Consider the following 25,844-nt stretch of genomic DNA (forward strand, 5'->3'; position numbering starts at 1 on the left):
GATGAGGAAACTGAGGCAGACATAGGTGACTTGCCCAGGGTCACCCAGCTAGTGTCTGAGGCTAGATTTGAACTCCGGTCTCCTTGACTCCAGGTCCAGCTCTTGGAGAAGTGAACCATTCCGCCCCTCACAATGTTACTCTGAAGATGCACACGTTTAAACTGCCTCTGCCACCAATGGGGCGCCCTCCAAAGTCAAACCTCAATGCAGGACAGTGAGCTTGTAGCTAACTCACAGAGCCACCTGTGACCATGAGTGGGTATAACCACAAGCAGCCTCTGCAGCCAGAGGCTCTGGTGTCCTACCTCAAAATGGGGGAGGTGCAAGGTCCACCCTGGCCCTCCCCACCCCAGCTCCCTGCTCCACCCCCATCTGCTGAGCTAAGACACAAGTACTGCACATGAGACTCCGTTACTGGTCATCACAGCATTCATGATGCTCTCTTACAAAAATAAGCATTAAGAACCTTCCAGAACCTGAGCACCTGGCTAGCTTCTCAGAAGTGGGGGGTGGGGTCCTGAAGCCCCTAGGCTCCCAAAGGTCAGTCTGGCAAAGCCAGATCACACCCCACCCATCACAGAAGGCACACCCATTCAGTGTGATGGGAGGCTGCCAAGGGAGAAAGGAGGAAGGAGGGGAGGAGGGAGCCAGGGCAAGCACAGGGAGAAGATGCTCACCTGCGTCTGAGGCCACGTGGCCTTGAGAACAGCTTCTGTCCGGAAGAACACCAGCAGCTTGCTGTCCTCGTCCGTGAGATGGAAGGAACGCTCCATGCTCTGCAAGACCTGGACGCGCGGCTTGATGGGCAAAGCATCGTCAGCACAGAAGGGCCGGAACCACTCCAGCAGGTCGTCAGACGAAAGGAGCCTTTCTCTGAGGGCCAAGAGCAACAATCATTTATTTGCAGGTCTTAATGCACTTGGAAGTTTACAGCTAGTCATGCCTGGTCAGGTTGTGGGCCTGAGGGCTGGGCTGAAAGACTGTGGCCCCACTGTGTTCCTGGGAGCTTTCCCTGGGACCCCTGGACCCATGCCCAAATAAGGCCCAGACAGAAGGATGGGCTGGATGAAGGTAGGCAGTCATCAACATGATGGTGCCAGATGACCTCCCTCATGGTGGCCTTCTCTGGCAACAGAGCTCACCCACTGATGCCCCTGGACCTGCTGGTAAAAGCGGAGGTCCCTCAAGTCATAGGCCAAAGACCCGGGCTGGAGGGAGTCAAGGAGCTGGCCAGGGACATCAGTCAGCAGCAGAACTAGAATTTGAACCCAAGGCTTCTGATGGCAAATCCAAAGCTCTGCTTGCTGTAGTGAGACAGCGAGGTGGTGCTCTGGAGACAGTGACAGGCCTAAAGTTGGGATGTTGTTGGTGTTCAGGTGTTTCAGTTACATTCGACTCTCCGTGACTCCATTTGGGGTCTTCATGGCGGAGATACTGGATTGGTTGCCATTTCCTTCTCCAGCTCATTTTACAGATGAGGAAACTGAGGCAATCAGGGTGAAGTGACTTGCCCAGGGTCACCCAGCGAGTAATCATTGGATTGAAATGGCACCAAATCTGTATTCTATGAACTCAGCCCAAACATGTGAAATAAGCCCCTCCGTATGTAGGTAATCTATATAGAGTTTTATAATTTATTCACATAATTTTGTGCCTTGGGAAGCAAACTGCCAGATCCTTTATATGCTTTGTAGTCATTCTGAATGGGTGTCTTCCACCCTTTCCTGCTGGGCTTTGTCGGCAGTATACCAAAAAACCAGTAATTCCTGCACACTTACTTCATAGCCTGCTACATTACCGAAGTTATTAGCAGCTTCTGTTCATTTTAGTTGAATGACTAGAAATCTCTAAGAAAACAATCATATCATCTGCAAACAGCAATAATTCTGCTTCTTCTTTGCCTCTTATATTTCCAGAATGATAACAGACAGCAAGGGTGGCCCTGAGCACCCTTGCTTTGTCCTTGACCCTACGGAAAAGGCCTCTTGCATTTTAATCCATTACAGACAATGCTAACTCTTGGCTTTAGACAGATACCAGTTACTGTATGAAGGAAAGGCCTAGCGGTTCTTTTACTTTCTAAGGTTTTTAAGGGTAATATGTGTTAAGCTTTGTCCAAAGCTTTTATTATGATTATTGACATTATCATGTGGTTTTTAGTATTTTTGTTTTTAATATCAAGCACTATAATGTTTATAGTGTTCTTAATGATGAACTGATCCTGCTTTTTTGCTTTAAATCCAACCTGATCATGTCTAATTTTGAACGTTATCACCATTTAGCTCCTTACAGATTCTCCAATCTGATCATCTTCCTGTGTTTCTCTTGACTGCTGTGTTTGTATTTCAAAGTTTCTATTCAGCTCCAACCTTTTCTTCCAGAACACTAGACAATCCTCTGTCCTACGAAAGGCCGACACCTCTCCCTCAAGCCCTCTTAAGATTATACTCAGTTATTCTAGGTTACAAGCGTTCTCACTGTCGCGCATACCCAGATTTTCTCTGCATTAAAGGTGTTGCATCAGTCTTGGCAAATCACATGAACCTCTTCTACTTCTCAGAGTCCATGACTTAGGCAAGGCTTTCTACCTTCTGTTCTCAGCTACTTATTCTCTGTCCCATTTTTCCTTGAAAGCTCGATTCTCACATAAAATTGTTCTTTCCATATCTCACTTCATTTCTTCTACTCAGTTGTGACGTCCTTGTGGCCGAGCCCTTCTTTGCCCTGAGGAACACCTCAGGTTTGCTGGAGTCGTTCTCCTCCTCCCCCTCCTTTTCTCTTGCTGACTCCCTTTCACTGTGTACAGGTACTTTGTGCTAAGCCCAGACTCAGCTTCCTCCCACACTCCTGCAGGGGGGAGCAGGTCCCACCTGGCCAGGTTCCATCTGGACATCACTGATGTGGAAGTTCTGGAGACGAGGACTAGGCCCTGCCCTGGGCCAGAATCCTTCCCTTCTGGGGAGTCTTAACATGGGTTTTGAGCCTGCCTTTCTCTGTTTCCTTCTATTACCCAAACCTCAACTAGGAGTTGGTTCCATCTGCCAAAAGGCCTACGGGCAGACCTCATGCAAGGTGCCCGGTGCTGGTCCTGTCTTTCAGGATGGCTCCAGTTAGAGCAACGGTTTCAGACCCCTTAGAGTGTTCCCTCGTGCCAGGCTCCCAGGAAAGTCACTGGCCCTGTGTCCTGTGGAGTAGCTGAAGCTCTCTTCCTCAATAGTGCTCTGGCCTCAGCCTCTGCAGTAATTCCAATGAGGGCTACCAGGCATGGCATTCTGTGCCTTCAAAGGCCCCAGACAAACGCATGCTTCCAGTGCAGTGAGTTCTGAGGGACTGGTTTTGTGCCCCCTCCCTCCATTCTAATGGTCCAAGGCTGAGATTCTGCTGGCTTTAGGTCTCAGCTTAGGGTCCCGGCTTGTCACAAGGCCACAGGCTTCCAGCACTGTATTAGGCAGTCCTGGTTGGATGGAAGAACTTATGGATATCTTTCTGTAAGTACTTTCATCATGCTTCCTTCTGGTGCATTTTTAGAACTCTGCTCGAGTGTTTGTGAGAGACCTGGGCTCCTCTAGGATCATTCACATAAGTGACAGCCTCTGTGGTTTGCTTTAACTCAAGTAAAACCTATACTATGTGGGTGTATGCACATGTTGTTATTTTACTGGTATACACGCATCAATACACATATAATGCCACACTGGAGACGGTGCTGAGTGTGTCTGTGTGTGTAAATGCACTGGGGTCCCGGAATATTAAGAAGTGAACACGCTTGCCCAGGGGCACATGTATCAAGACCTCATCAGAGGTTGTCCTCTTTCAAACTTGGAGCTCTATCTACCAAAACCCACTAGAAATTACTGAAGAGTGGCCATCGGCCACTGAAGGAGGGAGTTTTCATACTGGGAGTTCGTGATATTGCTGAAATCACAGGTGCATGCATGCATGCACACCTGCGCACACACGTGCGCACACATACACATACACACACAGGCACGCACACACACGTGCGCACACACACATGCACGTACATGCGCACTTGCAGACACAAAGACAGTTTTTAGAATATGAAAAGCCAAAATGGGAGGGAAAAGGTGACCCGGTTATTCCTGGTGTTTTTTTCCAAAGTAAAGATTTAAGAATAAAAGGAAAGCATTCCTTAACAGAGACTGAATTAATGAGACTGAATCAAAGACAGGGTCTGACAGAGAACCTCATCAGCCACGATTCCCACCTGCCCAGCACCTGCCTCAGCGCAGCCCCATGCCAGTGACACCCAGAGGATGAGCAAAGGGAGGCTCTGGGAGGTGACCTCGCCTGGTGCCTAGGACCCAAGGAGGCCCTGAGGCCTCGGTTTAAGGCTCTTTCCAATCCTACCAGTCCAAACAAAACCAAGGAACACATTTCATAGGAGAGAAAAACAAAGCCACATAAGGAGTTGTTCTGGGGGCTGTGGGAGTTTTTCTGCTATGACTGGGAGTGGGAGGTTTGGGCCTGATGAGAGGCCAAAACAAAACCTGAGGAAGAAGGAAAATCAGCCGCAACTGAAGAAAGGCAGTTATTGGATGCAAAACCTGCCTTGCTTCCTCCCAAATTTCTATCCATTCATTACAACCCCAAAGCAAAGTCACATCTTCCACAAAGCTTTGCTGATCCACACAGGCCACTGTAGGGATCCATTGGACTCCGCCGCGTCCCATGGGGGGCTGACAACCACTGGACCTCTAGCCTCCCATCACATTCCACTTAGACTTCTCTATGACACATACCATGAGCTAGTAGGAAAAGCCACTATCAAGGTCTCCTACCCATCTTGTGGACAGTAAGCCACACAAGGGCAGACAGCAGCATGTCAATGATATATACCTTGTCCCAGGACCTAAATCACGCTGTGCACATAGTAGGTCTCTAACTGGAACAGTGAAAACTTCACTGGCTTTGGCCCCAGGGGACATGGGTTCAGAGTCTGTCTCTGATGCTTACTTATACCTATGTGACCCGTGGCAAGTACCTTTATCTCTCTGGGTTGAACCAGACAGCTTTCAAGGTCCAGTCCAGCTCTAATTACATGATCCTATGAGTCTAGGAATAAATGTCTGTTGATTTTATCTGAAGGCATAAAGAATAAAAGACTAGTCAAAGATTTTCTACTGTCTAGAAAAACATGTTAGTATTTGAGCTGACATCTTCCTCGTGGTGGCCCACGTCAGAATGGATCTTCACAGCAACAGAACCACTGAAATGGAACACTATAAAGTTATAATGACCAGACTTCACTCTGAATCAGAGATGTGAGAAGGCTCCTTCTCCATTTTGTTGTAGAGGTAGGGGACTAAGGAGAGGGAACATTATATGTAGGCTCAGACGCCTTTCATGGCTGACTAGCTTAGCCAAACTGTTTCTTTCCCGCTTTTATTTTTCATTATAAGGCATGGCTCTTGGGTTGGAAAAATATAAGTGATGTAAAAAAATAACAATAAGAACTTTTTAAAAAAAATGAATCTTACTGACTACATTCAAAAGCATACATCCAATTGAGAAGAGGCTTCCACAAAAAAGTGGAAACAGATTTCTCGGTCCTCATATAGATACTTTAATGTGGATGACAGAGACTTTCCTCCAACTCTACAATGCAGTCTAATACTCTGAACTGAATACTTCTTGGTTTAGCAGGGTGGTAATTATAAGGTGCTGTCATAGTGATCTGAAGACAATTACACAGAATATAGCAGGATTTCACCTCCCCCACTGGAGACTCTGTCACATGCACTGATTAAAGTTTAGGTACAGACAGGGAGACAGAAGCTCCATTGTCCCAGGGTCTGGACCTCACTATAGGATTGGTGTTTTGTCCTTTGTTTTCAAAGAGGACCATGACATAAGGGAAATGACGGCATGACTTGCAGTTGACTTGGGATTAGTGTGAGGGAGGGCTGTGCAAGGTCCCCAAGCTCACTTTCTCCTCCAGAGCCATCTGGATCCAGTGGCCAGATATTTATCAGGATGACTGCAGATGGCCCAGGATGGGACATGTCTAGAAGAAGATTTCCAGGGCTAGGAAGAGACTAAAAGTCAGGACATACAAGGATCAGCTGAAAGAACAGGAATTTTAATGTGTAAGTGAGAAAAACTGTAGTCTACAGTTATGCCAAGGGCTATCAGATGGAAAAGGCACAGACGCCAGAACCAGGAACAGCAGGAGGGTGTCATGAGATGCTATGTTTCACATGAGAAGGAATTTCTTAGCCATTCAAGCTGGACGAACCAGCACATGCTCCCTTAGTAAGCAGCCAGATCCCTGTCACCAGGTGGTCAAGCAGAGGCCAACACAACCATTCACCAGGAAAGCTCCCAGAGAAGATGGACAAGGAGGTTCCTAAAACCTGGTTCTGACTCAGATTCCATGACAGTGAAGGGGGAGGGCAACTGCACTGAGATGGCAAGGCCTTTATTCACCGAGCATTTTCAATCAGAATGAAGCCAGTCTCTGTGAAAAGCTCTGCAAATGTGGAAAGAAACATCAAGCCTCACCAACACTGCTTCTGTTTTCTTACTGGACCCCAGATTTCACAATAAGGAATGGTCCTATGCCCACCTCAGAGGGTGTGCCCCATAGGAGAGGCACAACTTGAATCCAGGTCTTGGGGAGCCTGAGGCAGGCTCTCTACCTAATCTATCTCCACCCTGTCTCTCCTGGAGGGCCCCACACTGCACTGTCTGCACACACTTAACAGAAGCATTTTTGGACCAGCTGGAGTCACTGTGATGGTGCTCATAGACCATGGAGCTCACACGCTCACACACACAGAGGCCCAAGCTGGTGGCTTATCCTCGGCACGCTGATTCCATATGCTTTGCTGCCGAGGCCATGTGTCTGCTGTTCAGAGTTCTTCCATTTCCTGCTCTTCAGCTTCCATCACCTGACCTGACTGTTGGTGAGCCTGCTTCTAACAGCTGCCTGGCATCCCCTCCTCAAACCGTGGCCAGGCATTTGCCGTGGAAATCAAACGCTGGAACCCATCAGCACGGTGTATGGAGGAAGACAGAACTGATGAGAAAGGAAGAAAGCCACAGGGCTGGAAGCGGGTTCCTCAGGGAGGATGGGTGGGGGCCTAGGGAGCACATACTTTAGTCCTGATGAGGGAGGGCTGCAAAGATGAGCCGGCTAATTAAGTCAGCTGATTAAAAACTGGGAAACCCAGCATAGTCCACAGTTCTTTGAGTGTGATTGGGCCACTGACGAGGACAGCAAGACCCTCACCCTCCTTGTCCTGTATACTCTGTCCTCGGCATAGTCCAAGACAGCATGACCAAGGGTGGTTTCACTATCACTGGTAACTCATGCTTGCAGGCCACTAGGACCCTCAGACTGCTTTCAGATCAACTGCTAGCTAGCCAGGCTTCCCATCTTGTACAGGAGAGCATGAGGTTTTGAATACGACAGTATATATGCATATTTATACCCAGGAAACTCTGTCCAGCTTGATTTAGCTTGTTCAGACAGGCTTGGATCCTACCCCTGCTCTACATCCAGAAGTGCTGTCCTTCCTCCAGTCAGCTGACGGTCTACGTCCACACAAACCCTATGGAAAGCTCTCGGTGCTAAGGCTTCGGAACAACCCTTTGGTGTCCTATAATCAAACCCTGACCATGGAAAGATGTCACAGGAACACAAGACACAGAGTCACAAGGGACCTCCTCTGACATAAGCCATTCTAACGTCTGCATTTTTCAGATGAGGCTCAGAGGAGGAAGTGACTTGCACAGGGTCACATGTCTCCTGGGATCTGGGGTGGGATTTAACCAAGGTCTTGGTGACTTCTGACCCAGGGCCCATCTACAGTGGTTGTACATGGCAGCATTGTGCAGCCTGGGCCACTCCTTCAGCCACAATGACCTCCTCCGTTTAATGAGGATACTCGCCCTCCGTGCTTCCAGAGGCCGTGACCTGGAGGGGCTGGAGGGATCTCTGGGAGCACGGAAGCAGAGCCAAGGACCTCCGGGACGCCTCTGTCCCGGACTCAGCTCCAGACCCTCTCTCGGCAGCACCATCCACTGCCTTGAGCTCAGCCAATGCCTCTCTCTTGAGACCAGGGCGGCCTCCTCACGTGCTCAGAGGGCAGTTCACCCTGGCCATTCCAGAGATGTCTCCCACATACTCCTGAACCCTGAATTCCTGCTCTTGCTGGCTTTCCCATACAATGGGGATGATGTCTGTTTTGATTCATGCGTAAACTAGATTTCAGCAAGGCAGAGTTGCACGAAGTCCTCAGCCTCACTCTCTCCTCCAGTCATCAGAGTCCAGTGGCAGGACAGAGTCAAGATGGCTAAAGGCGCTCAGGCCGCAGTGGATGACCTTGGTGTCTTCGGTATCTAACCAAGCTCTAAGCACTTCACATTGCCTGCTTCAGCTGCCCTCGTGGCTGTTGGAACAAATTGTTCTCATCTGCCCACTTCACCAGATGAAGTCTTCACATGCTTGGAGTAGACACCCCCCTAACTCACCAATGGGTCTGAGACCCCTTGGTTACCTTCAACCTGGTTTGTCCCATCTGCCAAAATGGTTTACCAGGGTGTGACCACTGTGCATGCTGAAGCTTCTTGGAGCCATAGGTGAGAGTTAGGTGGAACAGGTGGACACCAAAGGTGGAAAGAGGCCCAAAAAGGGCTCAGTAGCCAACACCAAAAGTACTGGTACTGGTCCTCCCTGAATATACCCTACACCCCAATGCTGATGATATTAACCATTCCAATAGCCAGTCATCTAGCATGCCAAGGTTTGCCAAGGCCTTCAGTTATGTGGTCAGGTCACTTCCCCTGAAGGCACGGCCGTCCCTCAGCTCCCTCTGGCCCAGACCCTGATCTACCGCCTCTCCTCACTATCCCTCACCTCACACAGAAGTCAGCCTCCCAATCTTGATGCATTTTCTTTCACACCGTCTTTAGTGTCTGCCCGATCTCCATTTTCACAGCGTCAGCATTACCACTCGCTCTATCGTCGTCTGAGCCGGCTTGTGAGTCTCCCTGCCCCCACCTCTGCCCACTTTCCCATCCCAGGCACTGCTGCCACCTCCAGCCCTCTCCCACTCACCCACATGCAGTGGCTTCCCATGACTTCAAGGTGGCATTCCTCTCCCCAAGTCTATGATCCAACTAGAGCAGACCTCTCTCCAGTCCTCCCTCACAATGCTCCTCAACCATCTTGAAGTCCCTGCACTGGGACAGCCTTCCTTCCTCCTCCCTCTCCAAGAGGCTTCTCAGTCACAGCCTTCCAGGGGAAGCCTCTTAGACTCTGTACTTGCCTGCTGTGCTCATATTTGCAGTTATCAGCTTTATATGAACAGATGCTCCTCAGAGGGAGGAACTAGTGGGTGCTTTGTCGTGGTGTCCCCAGATGCTGCACTTGCTCCATGGTCACTAATGACTTGTGTCCTCAAGACAACAAGCCTCGTTCTCTGCCCACTCAACACACTCACAGACAGGATGGAGATTATAGGGCAAGCAGCTCACACTCTGTGGGGCAGTTACTGGGTTAGGTGGGAAAAACAAAGGAAAACAGAATTTCCCTAAGAACTGGGGAAGAAATGTAAACACAAGGACAAACGGATTTCTACAAAGAGGGGCTCTGGAGGCTGATCATGAGACAGGGCAGAGAAGCCCTAGTCAAAGCATCTGTTTAGGATACATTTGGTTTAACCAAACCCAGGTGTAGTGAGGCCTGGAGTCTGCAAGACCTGAGTTCCAATCCTGCCTCAGACACATAAGCTGTGTAACTGTGGGTAAGTCATTTCACCTCTGTCTGCCTCAGTTTCCTTACCTGTAAAGTGGAAATCATAATAGGCCCTACATGCCAGGGGGATGTGAGGGTCAGATGAGATACAAGCTGCAAAAGCGCTCTGCTGGGGAGCACTGTGGTGGTCAGAATGATTACTGCTGCTGTTGTCATCATCATCGTCACCACCATCACCATCATCACCACCATCACCATCACCATCGTCATCATCACCATCACCATCATCACCTTCACCATCGTCATCACCACCATCACCATAATCACCATCACCATCCTCACCATCATCACCATCACCATCACCATCATCACCATCACCATCATCACCATCATCACCATCACCATCACCATCACCATCATCACCATCACCATCATCACCATCACCATCATCATCACCATCATCACCATCATCACCATCATCACCATCACCATCATCACCATCACCATCACCATCGTCACCATCGTCATCGTCACCATCACCATCATCACCATCATCATCACCATCACCACCATCATCATCACCATCATCATCATCACCATCATCATCACCACCATCATCATCACCATCATCACCATCATCATCACCACCATCATCATCATCATCATCACCATCGTCATCATCGTCATCATCACCATCATCACCATCGTCATCACCACCATCATCATCATCACCATCGTCACCATCGTCATCATCGTCATCATCACCATCATCATCATCATCACCATCATCATCATCACCATCATCACCATCGTCATCATTACCATCATCATCACCATCATCACCATCATCATCACCATCATCACCATCGTCATCATCACCATCACCATCACCATCATCACCATCACCATCATCATCATCATCATCATCACCATCATCACCATCGTCATCATCACCATCACCATCACCATCATCACCATCACCATCATCATCATCATCATCATCACCATCATCACCATCATCACCATCGTCATCATCACCATCACCATCATCACCATCGTCATCATCATCATCATCACCATCACCATCATCACCATCACCACCATCATCACCATCATCACAATCTTCATCATCTTGAGCTAACCCCTCTGTCTTGCTAAGACTGCTTCCCCACCTTTCAAATGGACTAGAGCCTCTCCAGACCCTCTTGATTCCAGCCCCTTCCTGTTTTAACGATTCCCTACTTATTCTGTCCAGAACGTGCTTTGTCTGCGTGCTGGCTTGTGGTCTCTCCCTCAGACTGTAAGCCCCTTGAGGGCAAGGACTGTCCCCAGTGCTGAGCACACAGCAGGCGCTTAATCAGTGTTGGCTCAGCTCTCCATCTAGGCCTCTTCGGGACCCTCAGGCATGTGTCCAGTCTCCTGTAGGTCCCCAGACCTGGGGGCAGAAGCAATGCAGATTAGGGGCCTTCAGGGCTAGGTCCAGCTGGGATTGGCTTCACACTTACCCCTTTTCCACGCTTGCATGCACTGAGGAAATGATGCTCTCCAGGACCTGGAGCGGGCCTCCAGGCACAGGCTGGTCAGGGCTACCCCCACTGCCCAAGGAAAAGAAAAACAGAGAGGAGCTTATTGAAATGGCTATCACACAAACAGGGAGTGCCAGGCCCTAGCCACCGAGGCCAAGGAGGATGACCCTGCACCAGCCTCAGAATTCAGTGTTACACAATGGGCCCAACCTGACAGGGCACATCATGTCCCCAGCCCCCTCCATGTCACCCGTGGTAGCAGTGGGGGTGGAGGGGGGCACCCATCTGTGGGCACCTGTCGGAGGCAGAGCTGAACCTCCCAGAGCAGCTGATGTCAGCTCAAGCACTACCCTTCCTCGGTGGCCTTCTGGGGAGCAGAGTGTACCTGAGCATCTCCCCAGATGCAGGGGAGCTCCTGCAGGCAGGCAGGCACAGTCAGTCAGCAAAGTTTGCTACACACACACTAAGGGCCCAGGCCTAGGCTACCGACTGGATACACAAAGGAACACAAAAAAAGTCTCCGTCTCAGGGAGCTCACAGTCTAATGGGAAAGAGCTGTTCATCAATCTATAGTGTTGTACCTGGCACACAGCAGGGGCTTCATAAATGCTTATTTACTTACTGGATGGCTAAGAGTCAATCTAGACCCTCCCAAAGCAGCAAGCTTCAGAAGCACAGAACTCTGTTGTCTCAAAGGAAGGAGTTCAGGGTGCCCGCAGGGGTAGCGCACATTGTCAGGTTCCAGTTTGAGGCACACATCCTGATTGTAGCATCAGGAGCACATGGATGTAACCAGCGCTCCACTGCCTCTGCACACTCCGGAACCTTCCCCATCAAAATACCGTCAAAAAGACTCAGGGAGAATATGCTATATTCTCCAGCTATGCATGTGTTAACGGCTAATCATGGATGTGCCCAATGTTAGGACACATTATCCAGGAGGCCTATGGGCCCACAGAGGGAAGGGCGAGATGAGCAGCTGGATGCCCCCTCTGAGAGCCTGAACTCCCTGGGCTTTCTGGGAGGCATCTGATATTTTCACCATTGCTGGGCTGGTCTAACCATTGATAAAAAGCAAAGAGGACCCAATCCCACCGGCTCATTCACTGGGCCAGGCTGGACTCTGGGTCCGAGGCTGCTGCTCCCCTCAAAGCACAGGGGGAGTGCGAAGCAGCTAAGTGGGAGCAACCCAAGCAGGGAGAGCAGATGAGGGGAAGACTACCACCACAAACCCTACCCTGAAAACAGGCACACTCAAACAGGAAAATTAAATCATCAAAAGCATGTTAAGCCCTGGGGCTACTCTGCACAGCTTAAAGGTTGGCTAGAGAAGCAAAAATAATAACAAAAGAAAAAGATAATTACAAGTCCCAGGGCTTGGATGGGAGATACATGCGAGCTGTTACAGCTGGGAAGGGATACGGCTCGTATTGTTTGGATTCTCAAGACCAACAACGCCACATCTCTGTGGCCAATGAGGGAGCGGAGCCGAATCACCTCAGAATCAGTTATTTCCAAAAGTCACGTGGTATTTTATATCCGTAAGAAAAACCCGAGCAGCTGCCGGAGCCCCCCAAGCATTAGGGTGAACCTGGCATGAGGTGGGTGTAATTACAGTGATAAAAACTCACTGGACTGCGGCTCAGCTAGAAAAGCAACAGCGTTTAATCACAGTGTTTGTCAAGAGCAGCGAAGAAATACAAAGGACGCTTCAGAGGAGAATAAATTAAACCCGCTAAATCTTCTGGCCTCATTATGTGATCCAAAGGGACGCACTCATTATTCTCTAAGCTCCCCTTCTGGGCGCACTCCCCAGATGGTAGCACGGTGAGACACCAAAGAGCATCCTTACTTTGGACAGAACACGGATCCAATGGAGCCAGAATCTCAGCCTTCCCCTCGCTCTGATCACATCCCACCCTAGGCCTCCTTGGAGCCTGGACAACGCTGGCCCACCCATAACAGGTGCCCCCCAGACCATACCCGGCCTCCTCTTCCACCCAGGTCCCCTGCAGCCCATGCCCGGTCTTCTCTCCCACCCAGGACCCACCCTCCCAGCTTCCTCTGCCACCCAGGCTCGCCCCCCCCCCCCCCCAATCCATACCTGGTCTTCTCTCCCACCCAGGACCACTGGACAGGAGGTCACTCAGCCTGCACCCGCACCATTACCCACCTCCTCCCTCTTCTTGGTCACAGAAGGTCATTCCCCTGATGCTGAGCCCTATAACCAAAGCCTGGCCTTCACCTCTGTGCAAAGACTTCAGAACCCTGATGAAGCCGTCACGAGCCCAGGGTCTGTCCTGGACCCTCCTCTCTTGTCCATGCTTTCCCTTGGCTCCCTCATTCATGCCACAGCCCCAACCATCTCCTCTGTTGGCAACAGCTCAATCTACTTCAATAATACTGCTAACAAACTAGCATTATCGAGTGTGGCGAGACTCCTAAAGGGCTTTACAAATATTCCCTGACTCAGTATTCACAACAACCCTGGCAGTTTGGTGCTGCTACTACCTCCCTGTTATAGTGGAGGAAACTGGAGCAGATGGAGGGTTCAGTGATGTGCCCAGTGTCATGCAGCTAGGCAGTGCTGCAGGCTGATTTTGAACTCAGGTTCTCCTAACTCCATGTCCAGTGTGCTCCCTATGGCTCCTTCCCAGACTTCCACCCTCCATTCCAGAACTTCCCAAGAGGTAACCAGTCTTTCCGTGGCTGGTCTAAACCTGCCTGCACAGGGCCATGTTGTCTCTAGTTCAGCCTGGCACTTAGTGGGCACTAAATAAGCCCTTGGAGATGAGGTGCCGTCCCACTGGCACTCAAGAGTCACCAGCCTCCAACCAGGGCTCTCTTCCCTCTTCACCCAACAACACAGCTTCTCCTTCGCCCATCCCACCAGTGCCCCTCAGTACCCCTGGGCCTAACCCCTCTTCTTTGTTCTGGCCACAGGGTCTCTCTGCCCCCACATGATAGCTCCCCTCTTCTGGTCTTTTGAAAACTCTTCAGAGCTCCTGGAATTCCAGGTCCCTAGGAAGGCTCTCAAAGACGTCTACAATATGCTTTTGGCCTCTCCCCATGCTCTTGGCCTCCAATCAGCCCCAGCCGGCCACACTGGGGGTCACACTGGCAGCCACGCCAGCCCCCTGGAGCCTGGTTCCTGCTCTGTCCCCTTCTCAGCCCTCCCTGCTGACCTGCCCAAGTCCTGAAAAGCCCCATCAAACTCCTCCCGCATTCCCTAGGAAGTCTCTGCTGACTCCCCCATCATCAGTCACAGTAACAGCTCATACTGCTGAACTCCTTTAGACCTATGAGACAAGTAGTGCAGGTGTGACTGTTCCCATTTTACAGATGAGGAAACTGAGCTGTCCATGGTCACTGGCCTCATAGAAATGGGGTGTGAATCCAGATCTCCTGGAGCCAGGGCATTGCTTTTCCCAGGAACTCTTACTGACCTTTCCCTTCAGAACTCACAAGACACATGGGGCTTGCAGTGGAATTTTGCTAACCCAGAACTAGGGGTAAGCCACAGGCTGGACATGGCCTTGCAGCCAAGGACCTGAGGGAGTCCCTGTCCTGTGGGCCAGGTACTAGAGGCCTGGCCATCCCCCACCAACAAGTCTCTGCAAACAGCTAGACGTTCATAAAGGCCGTGTCAGCCACCATCAACGAACCTGGGACCACAGCTATGGGCCTCCACATCCAGAGGCTCTGGCTCATCCTCTGTGAATAAGGAGGGTCAGGGGCAGTGTGGGGCAGTGGAGAGCACCAGTCACCATGGGACTCTGGCCATCCAGCATCTCAGCATCAACACTAGAAGCTGCAGTGTGGGGGGTCCATCCATGCTGGCAAACAGGGTACATCTGCAGCAAACTCCCAACCCAGTGAGCTCAGAGGGAGGCTGCAGAAACCCCCAAAATCATCAGCCCTGCAGAGAACCACAGGTGGTGGCCTGCCTGGAAGTCCATTCAGATCATGCCCAGGCCCACCACACCTCCCAGGGACGGTGATGGGAAGACTCTTCCTTTCATACTGTTGGAGCTCAGCCCTGGCTCACCTCAACAAAGACAGTACACGCATGACCGCACCATGGACAATCGTCTTGGTGGAAAGGTCCAGGGGGCCAACAGCCACCTCCAACAGCTGCTGCACCATGGCCAGAGGCTGCCCATCCAGACACATGGTGATGGCCTGCTCCTGGATCTTGGCCTTCTCAGACCGTGAGAGGTCATAGACGTCAGCATAGTGCCGGAGTATGTCCTGTGAAGAGATAGGTAGAAGGGACATGAGCGGGAGTCATCTGGGGGGCAGACCTGGAAGGTCCCTAGGGGCTGCAGCCAGTATTCCAGAGAGGGACACAGGCAAGAGGGTGTCCTATGCACCCCAAGAGCTCACAAACCAGGTACCCCGCTGCGTGAAGCACATCAACATCGGGAGTTTCCAGGATGGAAGAGACCTCCAGCTGAGGCTGGCTGGCACCTCTCCTGGTCAGTGAAGGGGCCTGCCCGGGGTGCTGGGGCCAGAGGGCGTCAGCTCCCCAAGACGCTGTGCAGTCTGCCCCTCCCTCTCTCTGTGTCTATATACACACTCACTCATTCACATACACGGGGACTCACTTGCTCGCTGGTCTTTAGGGAAGTGATGAAGCTGTGCTGGAGCGTCTCCAGATGAGCAAGGGACTGCTCCAGGTGACTCAGGGCATCCTCATAGGTGACAGGAAAAGCGGCAGGCTCCTCTGAATCCTGGTCCGGACTTCTCTTCCTCCGCTTCTCAATAAAATGTTTGACGGTGGTGACAGCCCTCCTTGTCATCTCTGTACGGGCATCCACAGTCAGCTGCGGGGAGGAAAGCAAGTCTCTGGACTCTGCATAGGGAAATGCAACCAAGAAGCCTCTGGGCTGGGCCTTTCCTCTAGTCTCACCATCGGCTCCTGGGCACCTCCCTGCAGCACCCCTCCCATGGGTGTCCTTCCCAGTGTTCTTGCCCTGGTGGGGGGCATTCATGCCCTCTTAACAGCACGGGTGAAGCCCACACACACCCCAGCTGCAAATGTCACTGCCTTTTATCCATTAAGGCCTTAAGGCCAGAAAAATCTCTGCTTTTATATTGTGACCCTTAGCACCACACTTCATCCTTTATCCCTGGCCTACTGTGGTAGCTTCTGAGAGTGGGGTCTCCTGGTCCCAGCCCACCCTCCCCTCAATCATCCAAGTGATCTTCCTAGTGGCTCCCTATTGCCTTCAGGATCAGAAAGAAAACCTTCTCTTCAGCATTTAAAGCCCCCTCCTGCAAGTGGGCCCTTTTCCACCTTTTCAGTCTTGTTCCACCTCCCCCTACCTCCATGGGCCTCCTGGCTGTTCCTCACTCTGCAGCCTCCATCTCCCACCTCTGGGCATTTTCTGTCATGCCAGGAATGCCTTCCCTCCCCATCTCCACCTCCTGGCTGGGGTCCCACCTCCTACAGGAAGCCTCTTGTGATCCCCTTAATTCTGCGGAGGTGGTGGCTGTTGTCTGGCCTTCATTCAGATCAAAGCAGCACAAGGGAGATGTCCGGACTTACTCATGAACTAGATTTTGGTGAGGCTGAGCTGCCCCTTCCAGAATCATCAATGACCACTGGCTATCACCCAGGATGCAGGGGGCGACCTTGGCCTCATTCTCAATTGAGGGCTTTCCTTGCAGGGACAGATGCTGAGAGAAGGGAGCAGAACCAGGAGACAACTGCGCACAGTACCAACCACACTGTGCGATGACCCGCTCTGACAGTCTCGGCTCCTCTCAGCAGTGCAAGGACCCGAGATCACTCCCCAGGACTCACAATCCAAGAGAGAAGGGCGGTGTCTGGAAGCAGGCAGGATTCACCATGCTTTGTTGTTTCCTCTTTGATGCTCTTTCCCTTTGGTTTTGATTCCTCTTTCACAACATGACTATGTTTAATACGATGGTATATTGGGCAAAGCTCCAACACAAGACTGTGGTGGGCAACTGAACCATGGGACAGAGGGTCCCTCTCGCTCTGCCCTCAGGCCAGACCTGCTGCCAGCTCAGCTGCTCTCCACTGTGAGGACTGTGCCCTGGGCGTCTCCACCAGCCTCTGCCCCTGCTGCTCCAGACTGACCATTCCACACCCCCTATTTCCAGATGGGTGGCCCTCCTCCACTCTGACAGAAGCACCCTGAGGACAGGGGTTCTTCTGCCAAGGGCCTGGCACCAAGGAAGCTGATCGTAAAGGCTTGTTTGCTTGTTGACTTCTCACTCCAAAGATCTTCAGCCAAATACTTTTTAAAAAACGAAACGCATCTCGACATTTATTAACAGAATCCCATGTAAACAAATCCAGGGCCATATTCATTATTCAGAGATGACATGATTCTCCCAGAAATCGAACCACATTAACAATGGAGCAGCTCGGGGCCGTCCCCACCTGCCCAGGGGTTTATTTGACTCAGGCTGAGATTGCTTTTTTCCAATTTACAAAAACATGTCCATTACCCAAAGGCCCCCAGATACTCTTCCAGAAACACAAATTTAACAATGGAATTTAATGTAGCAGTTTTTAAAAACAAATTTTCTTGTGACATAAACAAATAACAAGGTGAAGAATTCTGATGGAGAGAAAGTATGCTTTCTGGGTCCTGCTCCCCACTATGGTGGGTTGCATGGTTGGCGCCTGGTCCTGAAGAATCTTCTCACAAGGCCACAGGTCATTCCCAAGGCTGGATAATCCATCCTGCTGCTTTCTAAACAGGAAATCCTGGGAGAGAGCCCAAGGCTATATCAAAAGGATGGCAGTGAAGGTGGGCCCTCCAAAGACTAGCAACACAAGATGCAGAGATGCACTGGCTGTAACTATAAAGTCCTTTTGACTCTGAGTTGTCAACAGTCTCTCCCTCCCCAGTGACCTGGATGGTCTTGCTGGGGTCACCCTGACTCCACTCAGCAGAAGGACGGCTCCTCCAGGGACCAAGTCTAAGCCCCGTCTCTGACACATCCGGGATGTGACCCTCAGTAAATGCACAGTGAGCAGGACTGAGGCCCAGAACTGAAAACACCATCAGACAAATGTGTCCATGAGGTGCCAGGCGAGTGCAAGCATGGACAGACTGCAAACTAAGACAACTCTGAGGTGCCTCGTCACACCTGTCAGATCGGCTAATACGACAGAAAAGAAAAATGATAAATATTGGAGAAGATGTGGGAAAATTGGGACACCAATGCATTGCTGATGGAGTTGCAAACTGATGGATTCCATAGCGCACCATGAAACTCTGCCCAAATGGCTACAAAACTGCGCACACCCTTTGGGCTAGGTCTGTATCCCAAAGAGATTGTTTAAAAGGCATAGGGGGAAGGAAAAACCTATTTTTACAAGAAGATTTACAGCAGTTCTTTTTGTGGTGGCAAAGAATTGAAAATTGAGGGGATGCCTGTCCATTGGGGAATGACTGCGTTAGTTGTGGTATATGAATGCAATGAAATACTGTTGTGCGATAAGAAATGGTGAGCAAGTAGACTTCAGAAAAACCTGCAAAGACTTCCATGAACCGATGTGAGTGAAGACAGCAGAACCAGGAGGACACTGTCCACAGTAACAGTCACAGTGTGGGAAGGTCCAGCTTTACAGACCCAGCTCTTCTCACCAATGCAAGGATCTAAGACAACTCCCAGAGACTCATGATGAGAACGCCGTCTGCCTGCAAGCTGAAGCATGCTATTTCTTACTTCCTCTTTCATTTTTTAGTTTTCTTCCACAAAATAACTAATACAGAAATCTACTTTACATGACTGCACATGTGTAACCTCTATTAGATTGCTTACTGTTTCAGAGAGAGGGGAGGGAGAGGAAGAAGGGAGAAAACTAGGAGCTCAATTAGGGGGAAATAGTATTTAAAAAGAAAAAACAATTATTTTAGGGACCAAGAGAGGCCACTTGTGGTTAAAATGTTAATAAAAATGTTGAAAAGGGGTGAAAAAAACTTATTCCAGGTACAATCTCCTCTTACGAGAGGCTTTTTCTGAATCCCTCATTCCTCGGCCCCATTTGAAATCACTTTGCAATTATTTCTAATTTGTCTTTGTATTTATTTATCGGTGTATAAGTATACGGACACATACTGGTAAGTCATGTATGATTATATGTATTATATCATACATCTATGTGTAGATTACACATACACACGCTGACCAAGTAAAGTCTAAGTTCTTAAGAGTAGGGGTTATTTCATTTTTTTGTACCCCAAATATTACTGAATTGAATTGAATGATGATGGTTCAGTGCCTGGTACACAGTAAGTGCTTAATAAATGCACACTGACTGACTAAAAAAGGATTTCTCCTACATTAACATCCACTGATAAGCATAGATGTAAAAGGAAGACATTACTCAATTCCCCCAAAACATGAAGAAAAGTGAACAGAGGTATGAGGGAGTCCCATTAGTTGCAAAAGAAAGATTTAAAGATATTAGATTTAAAAAAAAGGATTAAAATTTGGTTAAAAGTCTTTGGGACTTGAAGGGAAAGACATCTTTCCTAGAACAAGGGAGCAAGAGGAAAAGAGGGAATAAAACAAGGCGGCCAAGTTCCCCACCACACCCCTTCCAGGTTGGCCTTCAGAGGTCATGGTCCATGGGGCCTCCTGGCTGGGAGGATCCAAGCAGGATGTCTGGGTTATTCTTCACCAGAGCCTGAAGGGAGAGAACCCTCACTTCCCTGTCCCAGAGTTGCCATTCTGTGTTAATTAGTATTTGCCCCCTCATTAATCAACAATTAGCTCCCAAAGTTTGGTTCTGAAAGGAATGCTGCTACATCAAAAGGCTGTAAACTATGTGTGAACACTTGTATTCTGCATATTTTTACCACCAAATACAAGCTGGGTGAACATCTGGTGTTTTGCCAATTTGGGACAACCTGCTGCATTTCCTTTAAAATGCTTCTCTGACAGGTGGGCACCATCTCCTCAGGATGGGGAGTGCTCCCAACCCAAGAGGCTTGTCTCTGCTTTCTTGGTTTTTTTGCTTTCTAAATCAAGGAATTCAATGCCTGTCTTTGGAAGGATGCAAATGGAAGTGGGAAGGCCCCAAAGTGGAAGTCTGGGCATCAGAGGACCACAGAGCACCCAATGTCCTCTCAGACAAGTGCTGGGGTCCTAGAGCCAAAGATATAAGCACCACTGTCAGGGAAGCTTTTGAAAGTTCTGTTTCCACGGTTTTGGGTGATCAGGGTTGTGACCTAGCATGGTCAGGTTAGAGGTCAGAAACTTGTGTGCAGGCTTGACGAACTATCTGAGAGAAAGCCTATCAGAGAGGGGAACATGAAGTCGTGTGGCAATGGATGGTGTTGTGGGAGGTCCAAACTTTGGAACAGTATAAGAAGCTTCCATTCTTCTGAACAAGCTGTAGTCTTCCTGTAGCCTTACCGGAAACTACCCACTCATTCCAGGGAATGAAGGCAGAAGGTCCTCCCTCCTCCTCAAGAGGGGCGGAGTCAACTTCGACCAAAGTGCTCAGTTCCTCTGAACTCTACGTTAATAAATTTTCCTTGATACCTTTTTATGTCAAGCACATCTCTAACCCAGGGGAAAGGACACACGAAGAGCTCCTTGGGAGACAGGGAGGGAGGTGCGAGGTAGGGAGGAAGACAGCTCTGGCCCCATCCTACAGGCCCTCTGCCCCCTCTCAGAACTTCTGGCAGACTGGCTGATGCCTCATAGCTCAGCAAACACAGAAGCCTCAAGGGTGCCCTATACCTAAACAAGAGGACCCTCTACAGGACACGTTACCTGAATGGACACTCCCTCCTGGCTGGGTCGGGCAGCCCATGCTAGGAGGAGCACATCAACTGCTGGACAGGCAACCTCTGCTTTTCCACACCAAACCAGGCCCTCCTTACTAAGCAGCCCCAGCCTCTTGCGGTCCTAACAAGCCTCACTTTCCTCTTCTGTAAAATGAGGATGATCATATCAGAGCATCTCCCTCCAAGGCTGCAGGGGGTTCACCAGCTTCCAAGTCACTGAGCAGACCTGGATCATGGCGCTGTCCTGTCTTGGAGGGGGCAGTGTTCTCAGTACTTGACAACCTCACAAGGCCAGTTCTAGAAAAGTTACCTACTGCTTTGTGCAGGCTTCCACAGGGCCTGGCACGCAGCAGGTGCTCAGTAAGTGTCTATGGCCTCTGTCTCTTCCTCATCCACGTCTGTACGTCTTCCTTTTACACGCATGCCGAATGTTTTTATGCACACTTGCCACTCCCCTTAGAACACAAGGGCCCTGTAAGTAGGAATGATCTCTTCCTCTGCATTTGTATCCCCAGCGCTCAGCACATGCCTGGCATGAATATCTGGTGCTGATTCAAATCATTATTACATTTATATAACTTACTTATATTATCTCCGGAGGTCACCACAGGGATTACTAGCCCTCCCTCACAGAGAGGAAAATGAGGTTCAAGGAACTAAATGACCAGTCTCCGGTCACTCATGGCAGGAGGCCCCCTTGCCATCCCCTGCAGATACACTGTGGTCTTCTGGGGCAAAGGCCCAGGGGCCCTGAACCCAGGCTGGACCGAGCCGGGGTCCCCTTGAGGGGTCTAATGCTAAACCAACCAAGTCTGGATGAGCAGAGCAAGCTCTTGCCATGCCTTGACTGTCCCTGTCAAGGTCAGAGGTCACAGTCACTCCTGCTTGGCAACTCTTCAAATTTTGGAAAAATGCAGCCTGAGCCCCCCCAAGCCTTTCATCACCAAGAGCCCTCTGCTTCTCGGGGAGATGCAAAATTACCTTGGTCAAGGCCTTTGGAGAAAACGTCATAGCATCCAACACAGTGAGGAGGTCGCCTGGGTGGAGACGATCAAAGTACCTGGCACACACGTCATAGGTGCACAGCCATTCCGGGATGGACTCAGGGGCTTTCTTAATGAGCTGGGGGTCACCCCTCCAAAACAGTTTCTGCAGCCAGACAGTGTAGAGGGAGCTAGGAGAGAGCATGGACCCATCTGGTTCAGGGATTTTGGAAGCCAGTTTGGAAATGGAGAGGATATTCTGACTGCTGAGGACAGGCTCCAACGCATCCAGAGGACTGGCACGGTCATCGGTGAGCTTCTTGTAATTCAGACCTTTGGGCAGAAGGAGAAAACAGTCAGTGAGCATTTGCGGCATGGCTAACTGTGCCTCAAAGCCAGCTACATGCCAGAGTGGAGGTGGCTCAGGTGTCCACCTGGGCATAGCAGAGGCAGTAAGAACAGCGGTATGGGAGAAGTCCCCAGGCAGCATCCTCAGCTTCTTCCACATCCCCAGGGTGTGGCTACAGGCCAGAAACAGGGAGGGAGATGGCTGATGGGGCAGGACAAAGGTCGGGGAGGGAGGTTGGGTGGCACTGGGGGGGCATCACAGTGGTATGAAGGTCAGAGAGAGAGGATAGGTGGCATGTAGGGGGCATTGTAGGGGTACAAAGGTAGGGGAGAGAGGTGAGCAGTAAGGGGGGGGGGCATCACAGAGGTATGAAGGGCAAGGATCACAGACTGACCACAGGCCCAAGGACAGAGATGAACAGCCTCTCCCCTCCATGAGGGCCCATGGGCACAAAATATGCCATCATTCTCAATGTATTGATTAGTTCTGTCTGTTACCTTTTGTTCTTTCTAAATGGAGGGAAGACAAAAACAGGAGGAGAAATCTGAATAATATAGAAACAAGACCCATCAATAACACTGACTTGAATTTCTGCTGACAGAATGGCCTTCCCACCTGGGTATGACATGGGAGTGAGTCGCATGTATGGAAGGTGCCCTGCAGAGGCTAGTTTCATCTCTTACCTGATGCCACAACCTTCAGTTTCTTCAGCAGCCGCACGTGCGTGTCAGGTGTGATGGCCCGCTTCCCAAATACTGCGCAGCCACAAGCCACCAGAAGGGAAAAGAAGTAGAGCAGTCTTTCATGATCAGTGCCCCCAATCCCGGGGTACACATACTTGGCCATGCGCTCGTGAAAGAGGTCGGGGTCGGCCTTCAAGGTCTCCAAGAGCCCCAAGGCTTGGGCCCTGCCATCTATCTCTGTGGTGGACAAGCTGCAAAACAAGGACAGAGCTCACACCACTCCTGCCAGCCCACCCTTTATGCCCCCACTGAACCATGGGGCACGACTTGCAGAGCAGGCCCAAGCACAGAAAGCCAGGCACTGGGGCTAAGGGCAAGGAGACATCTGGTCACAACACAGGGGGGAAGGGAATACAGGCAGATACAGATAGATGACCCAGTCCAGCCAGAAAGAGCCTGGCAGCTAGGGAGAGCCAGGTCCTGGCCTCTGGTGGCCATCTGGGAGAGGAGGGAACAGACAACCATGCCAAATGCTGTCATACTCCAAGCAACAAAATGGACTTTTCTACAAGGTTCTATAACATGTCCCACAAGATCTAAGAAAAGGAGTCATTCTTCAGCTAGGGAGACTAATGCAGGGCTCCATGGAGAAGATGCCATCTGGGCCAGGACTTGTAGAGTAGGCAAGGGTCAAAGTGACAAGGAGGGGGACAGAGCCAGGAGGCAACAAAGGAAGGCATGAAGGACGTCCACCAGACCACAACCCAGGCAAGGAGAGAGGCATGGCAGCCCACACAGGACAAGGGAGCCACTCCCACCACATCCCAAGCGCTTTCCATCCTGTTTTCCCAGCCTTGGCCAACTCCTCATCAGCTTCCTTAGGGAAGTATGTGGGTTCTTTACTAAGATGGAGAAAAAGTATGCTTCTTAGGCTAAAATGAATGCTGACCACTCTGGGGCTCATTTGAAGGGCTGGGAGTCTCCCAGGGATCATTCTGGAAGAACTAAGGTTGCCCAAGATACACGCAGGCCAGGTTCAACCTTCCCAAGCAGCCATGACATAAAACAAAATGAAGAGCCATGCTTCCAGTGGTCACTGACAATAACATGATTGGTACAGAAGCAAAAGGTTCCATCTTAATGTCTTGGTTGCGTGATGCCCTCGGTCTTTTCCCATAACCTTGTGCCTCCCCTGACCCTTCCTGCCCTGGCCCTCTCTGTGACCAGCCTGGAGGAAGCAGACAAGGCCAAGCAAGCTCTGTCTCTTGGTGTGTTAGCAGGTCACTATCATCACAAAAATTTATTCCATTTCAGACCATCACCATAAGTGGATTTAGTAAAATTAACACCTCCCCTAAAAGGATCAGTTGGTGTCCTCAGAACATATACAACACAGGTCAAAACTTGGGGAAACGCTTTCTGAACAAGGAGATATCACTTCACCAAGACTAGAAATAGGCACAAGTCACAGGATTTGCTGAATGCAACCCAAAGTGGTTTCCTCAAGACGGTGCCTATGGAAAGGCTAGAGCCCAAGAGTGGGCCCAAAAGGCTGTCCATGGGTGACACCAGTGAGCATTCAACATCTGTTGGCCTCAAACAGACCACTGACTCCTATGGCTATACTGACAGAAATGAAGGGGTCCATGATGGCACATCAGGGCCAGGTCACCATGATAGAAAGTCATCCTCACACAGCCCAGACTCAGGGAGCAAAGCCAGCAAACCTTACAACCAATCACTGCCATTTGCTGGTGGCCAGAATTATACATCATAAGCTCTCACATACTGACGGAGGACAAACGTCCATCCTACAAATAAAAGATCTCAAAATAGCCTTCAGAACTCCACAAACAAAACAACAGCATTAGCAAGGCAGAATCACTGTCCATGATCACAAGACAGAACGGTGACTGAGCAAAACTCAGGAAAGTTTTGACTGGGTGTGGTCCTGACTCTCATCATCTTCAAACTCCTTGGAAAGAACCTTTTTCTAGCTGTAGGGCCCTACAGGAGAAGGCCAAAGTCCTGTGAGAACAGGCTTGAGGGCAGGCCCCTGAAGGTAGCCCTGGGGACGCTTCACAGGAGTGGTATCTTAATATGCTCACTCAGCCATAGAAAGCCCTTCTTTCGCTAAGCTGCACAATGAGACAGAGAATGAGAAGGCTGAAAGAATGAGAGGTTGGGGCCTTGGCACAGGACCTACTCCTCTGAGGATGAGTAGGATGAAGTCATTAGGATCACCCTGATATGCAGCCCACTGACAGACAGAAGCACAACTTGACGACGATGATGAAACCAGGAGGAGTTCCTCCTGCCAAGGTGGCTGCTGGTCCTCGCTATTTGGTCACAGTTATAAGCTGTACTAGCCCCATCTTATTGATAAGGACCTGAAACTAAGTGGTTCTGCCAAGATCACTTGCTGGCTCGAGACAAGGGGAAGTCAGCCTGTTCTCTCTTAGACACTCTAGGCCCCAAGGGACACCTATCTGCAAGACTCTCCCTCTCTTTTGATGCCCATGGTCACCATAGGCTCTGGGGCCCTGGGGGACTTGAGCACAAGCGTCTAGAGCCTGAACAGCCCTCAGCAGCCATCTTGTCCAAACGTAATGGAACAAGGATGCTCTAAAAGCATCCTCCCCCCCAGCTGCCCATCTTCTCCTGAAGACTTTTGGGGCAGAGATCCTTTATCCCCACAGGAAGCCACAACATGACACTTTCATTTCCAGTCATTGCTACAAGTTGTTCTCTCTGCAACAAGGTCAACAAACCTAATCTCTCTTGAAGATAGCTC

At 50.2% G+C, this 25,844-nt stretch overlaps 1 protein-coding gene across 1 annotated transcript in view; it reads right to left on the minus strand.

Annotated features, from left to right (window-relative positions):
• The window catches only part of NBAS (NBAS subunit of NRZ tethering complex), a 280,935-nt gene that overhangs the window by 49,763 nt on the left and 205,328 nt on the right, over positions 1–25,844 (minus strand). The window contains exons 43-48 of the mRNA XM_072642657.1: positions 23,051–23,301; positions 22,017–22,351; positions 15,858–16,076; positions 15,299–15,501; positions 11,230–11,319; positions 678–873 (exon numbers count right to left, since the gene is read on the minus strand). Coding sequence (XP_072498758.1) covers positions 678–873; positions 11,230–11,319; positions 15,299–15,501; positions 15,858–16,076; positions 22,017–22,351; positions 23,051–23,301 — 1,294 coding nt within the window. The remainder of the gene's footprint in view (positions 1–677; positions 874–11,229; positions 11,320–15,298; positions 15,502–15,857; positions 16,077–22,016; positions 22,352–23,050; positions 23,302–25,844) is intronic.

The sequence above is a fragment of the Notamacropus eugenii genome, chromosome 1, assembly GCF_028372415.1.
Source record: "Notamacropus eugenii isolate mMacEug1 chromosome 1, mMacEug1.pri_v2, whole genome shotgun sequence".
Taxonomy (NCBI): Eukaryota; Metazoa; Chordata; class Mammalia; order Diprotodontia; family Macropodidae; genus Notamacropus; species Notamacropus eugenii.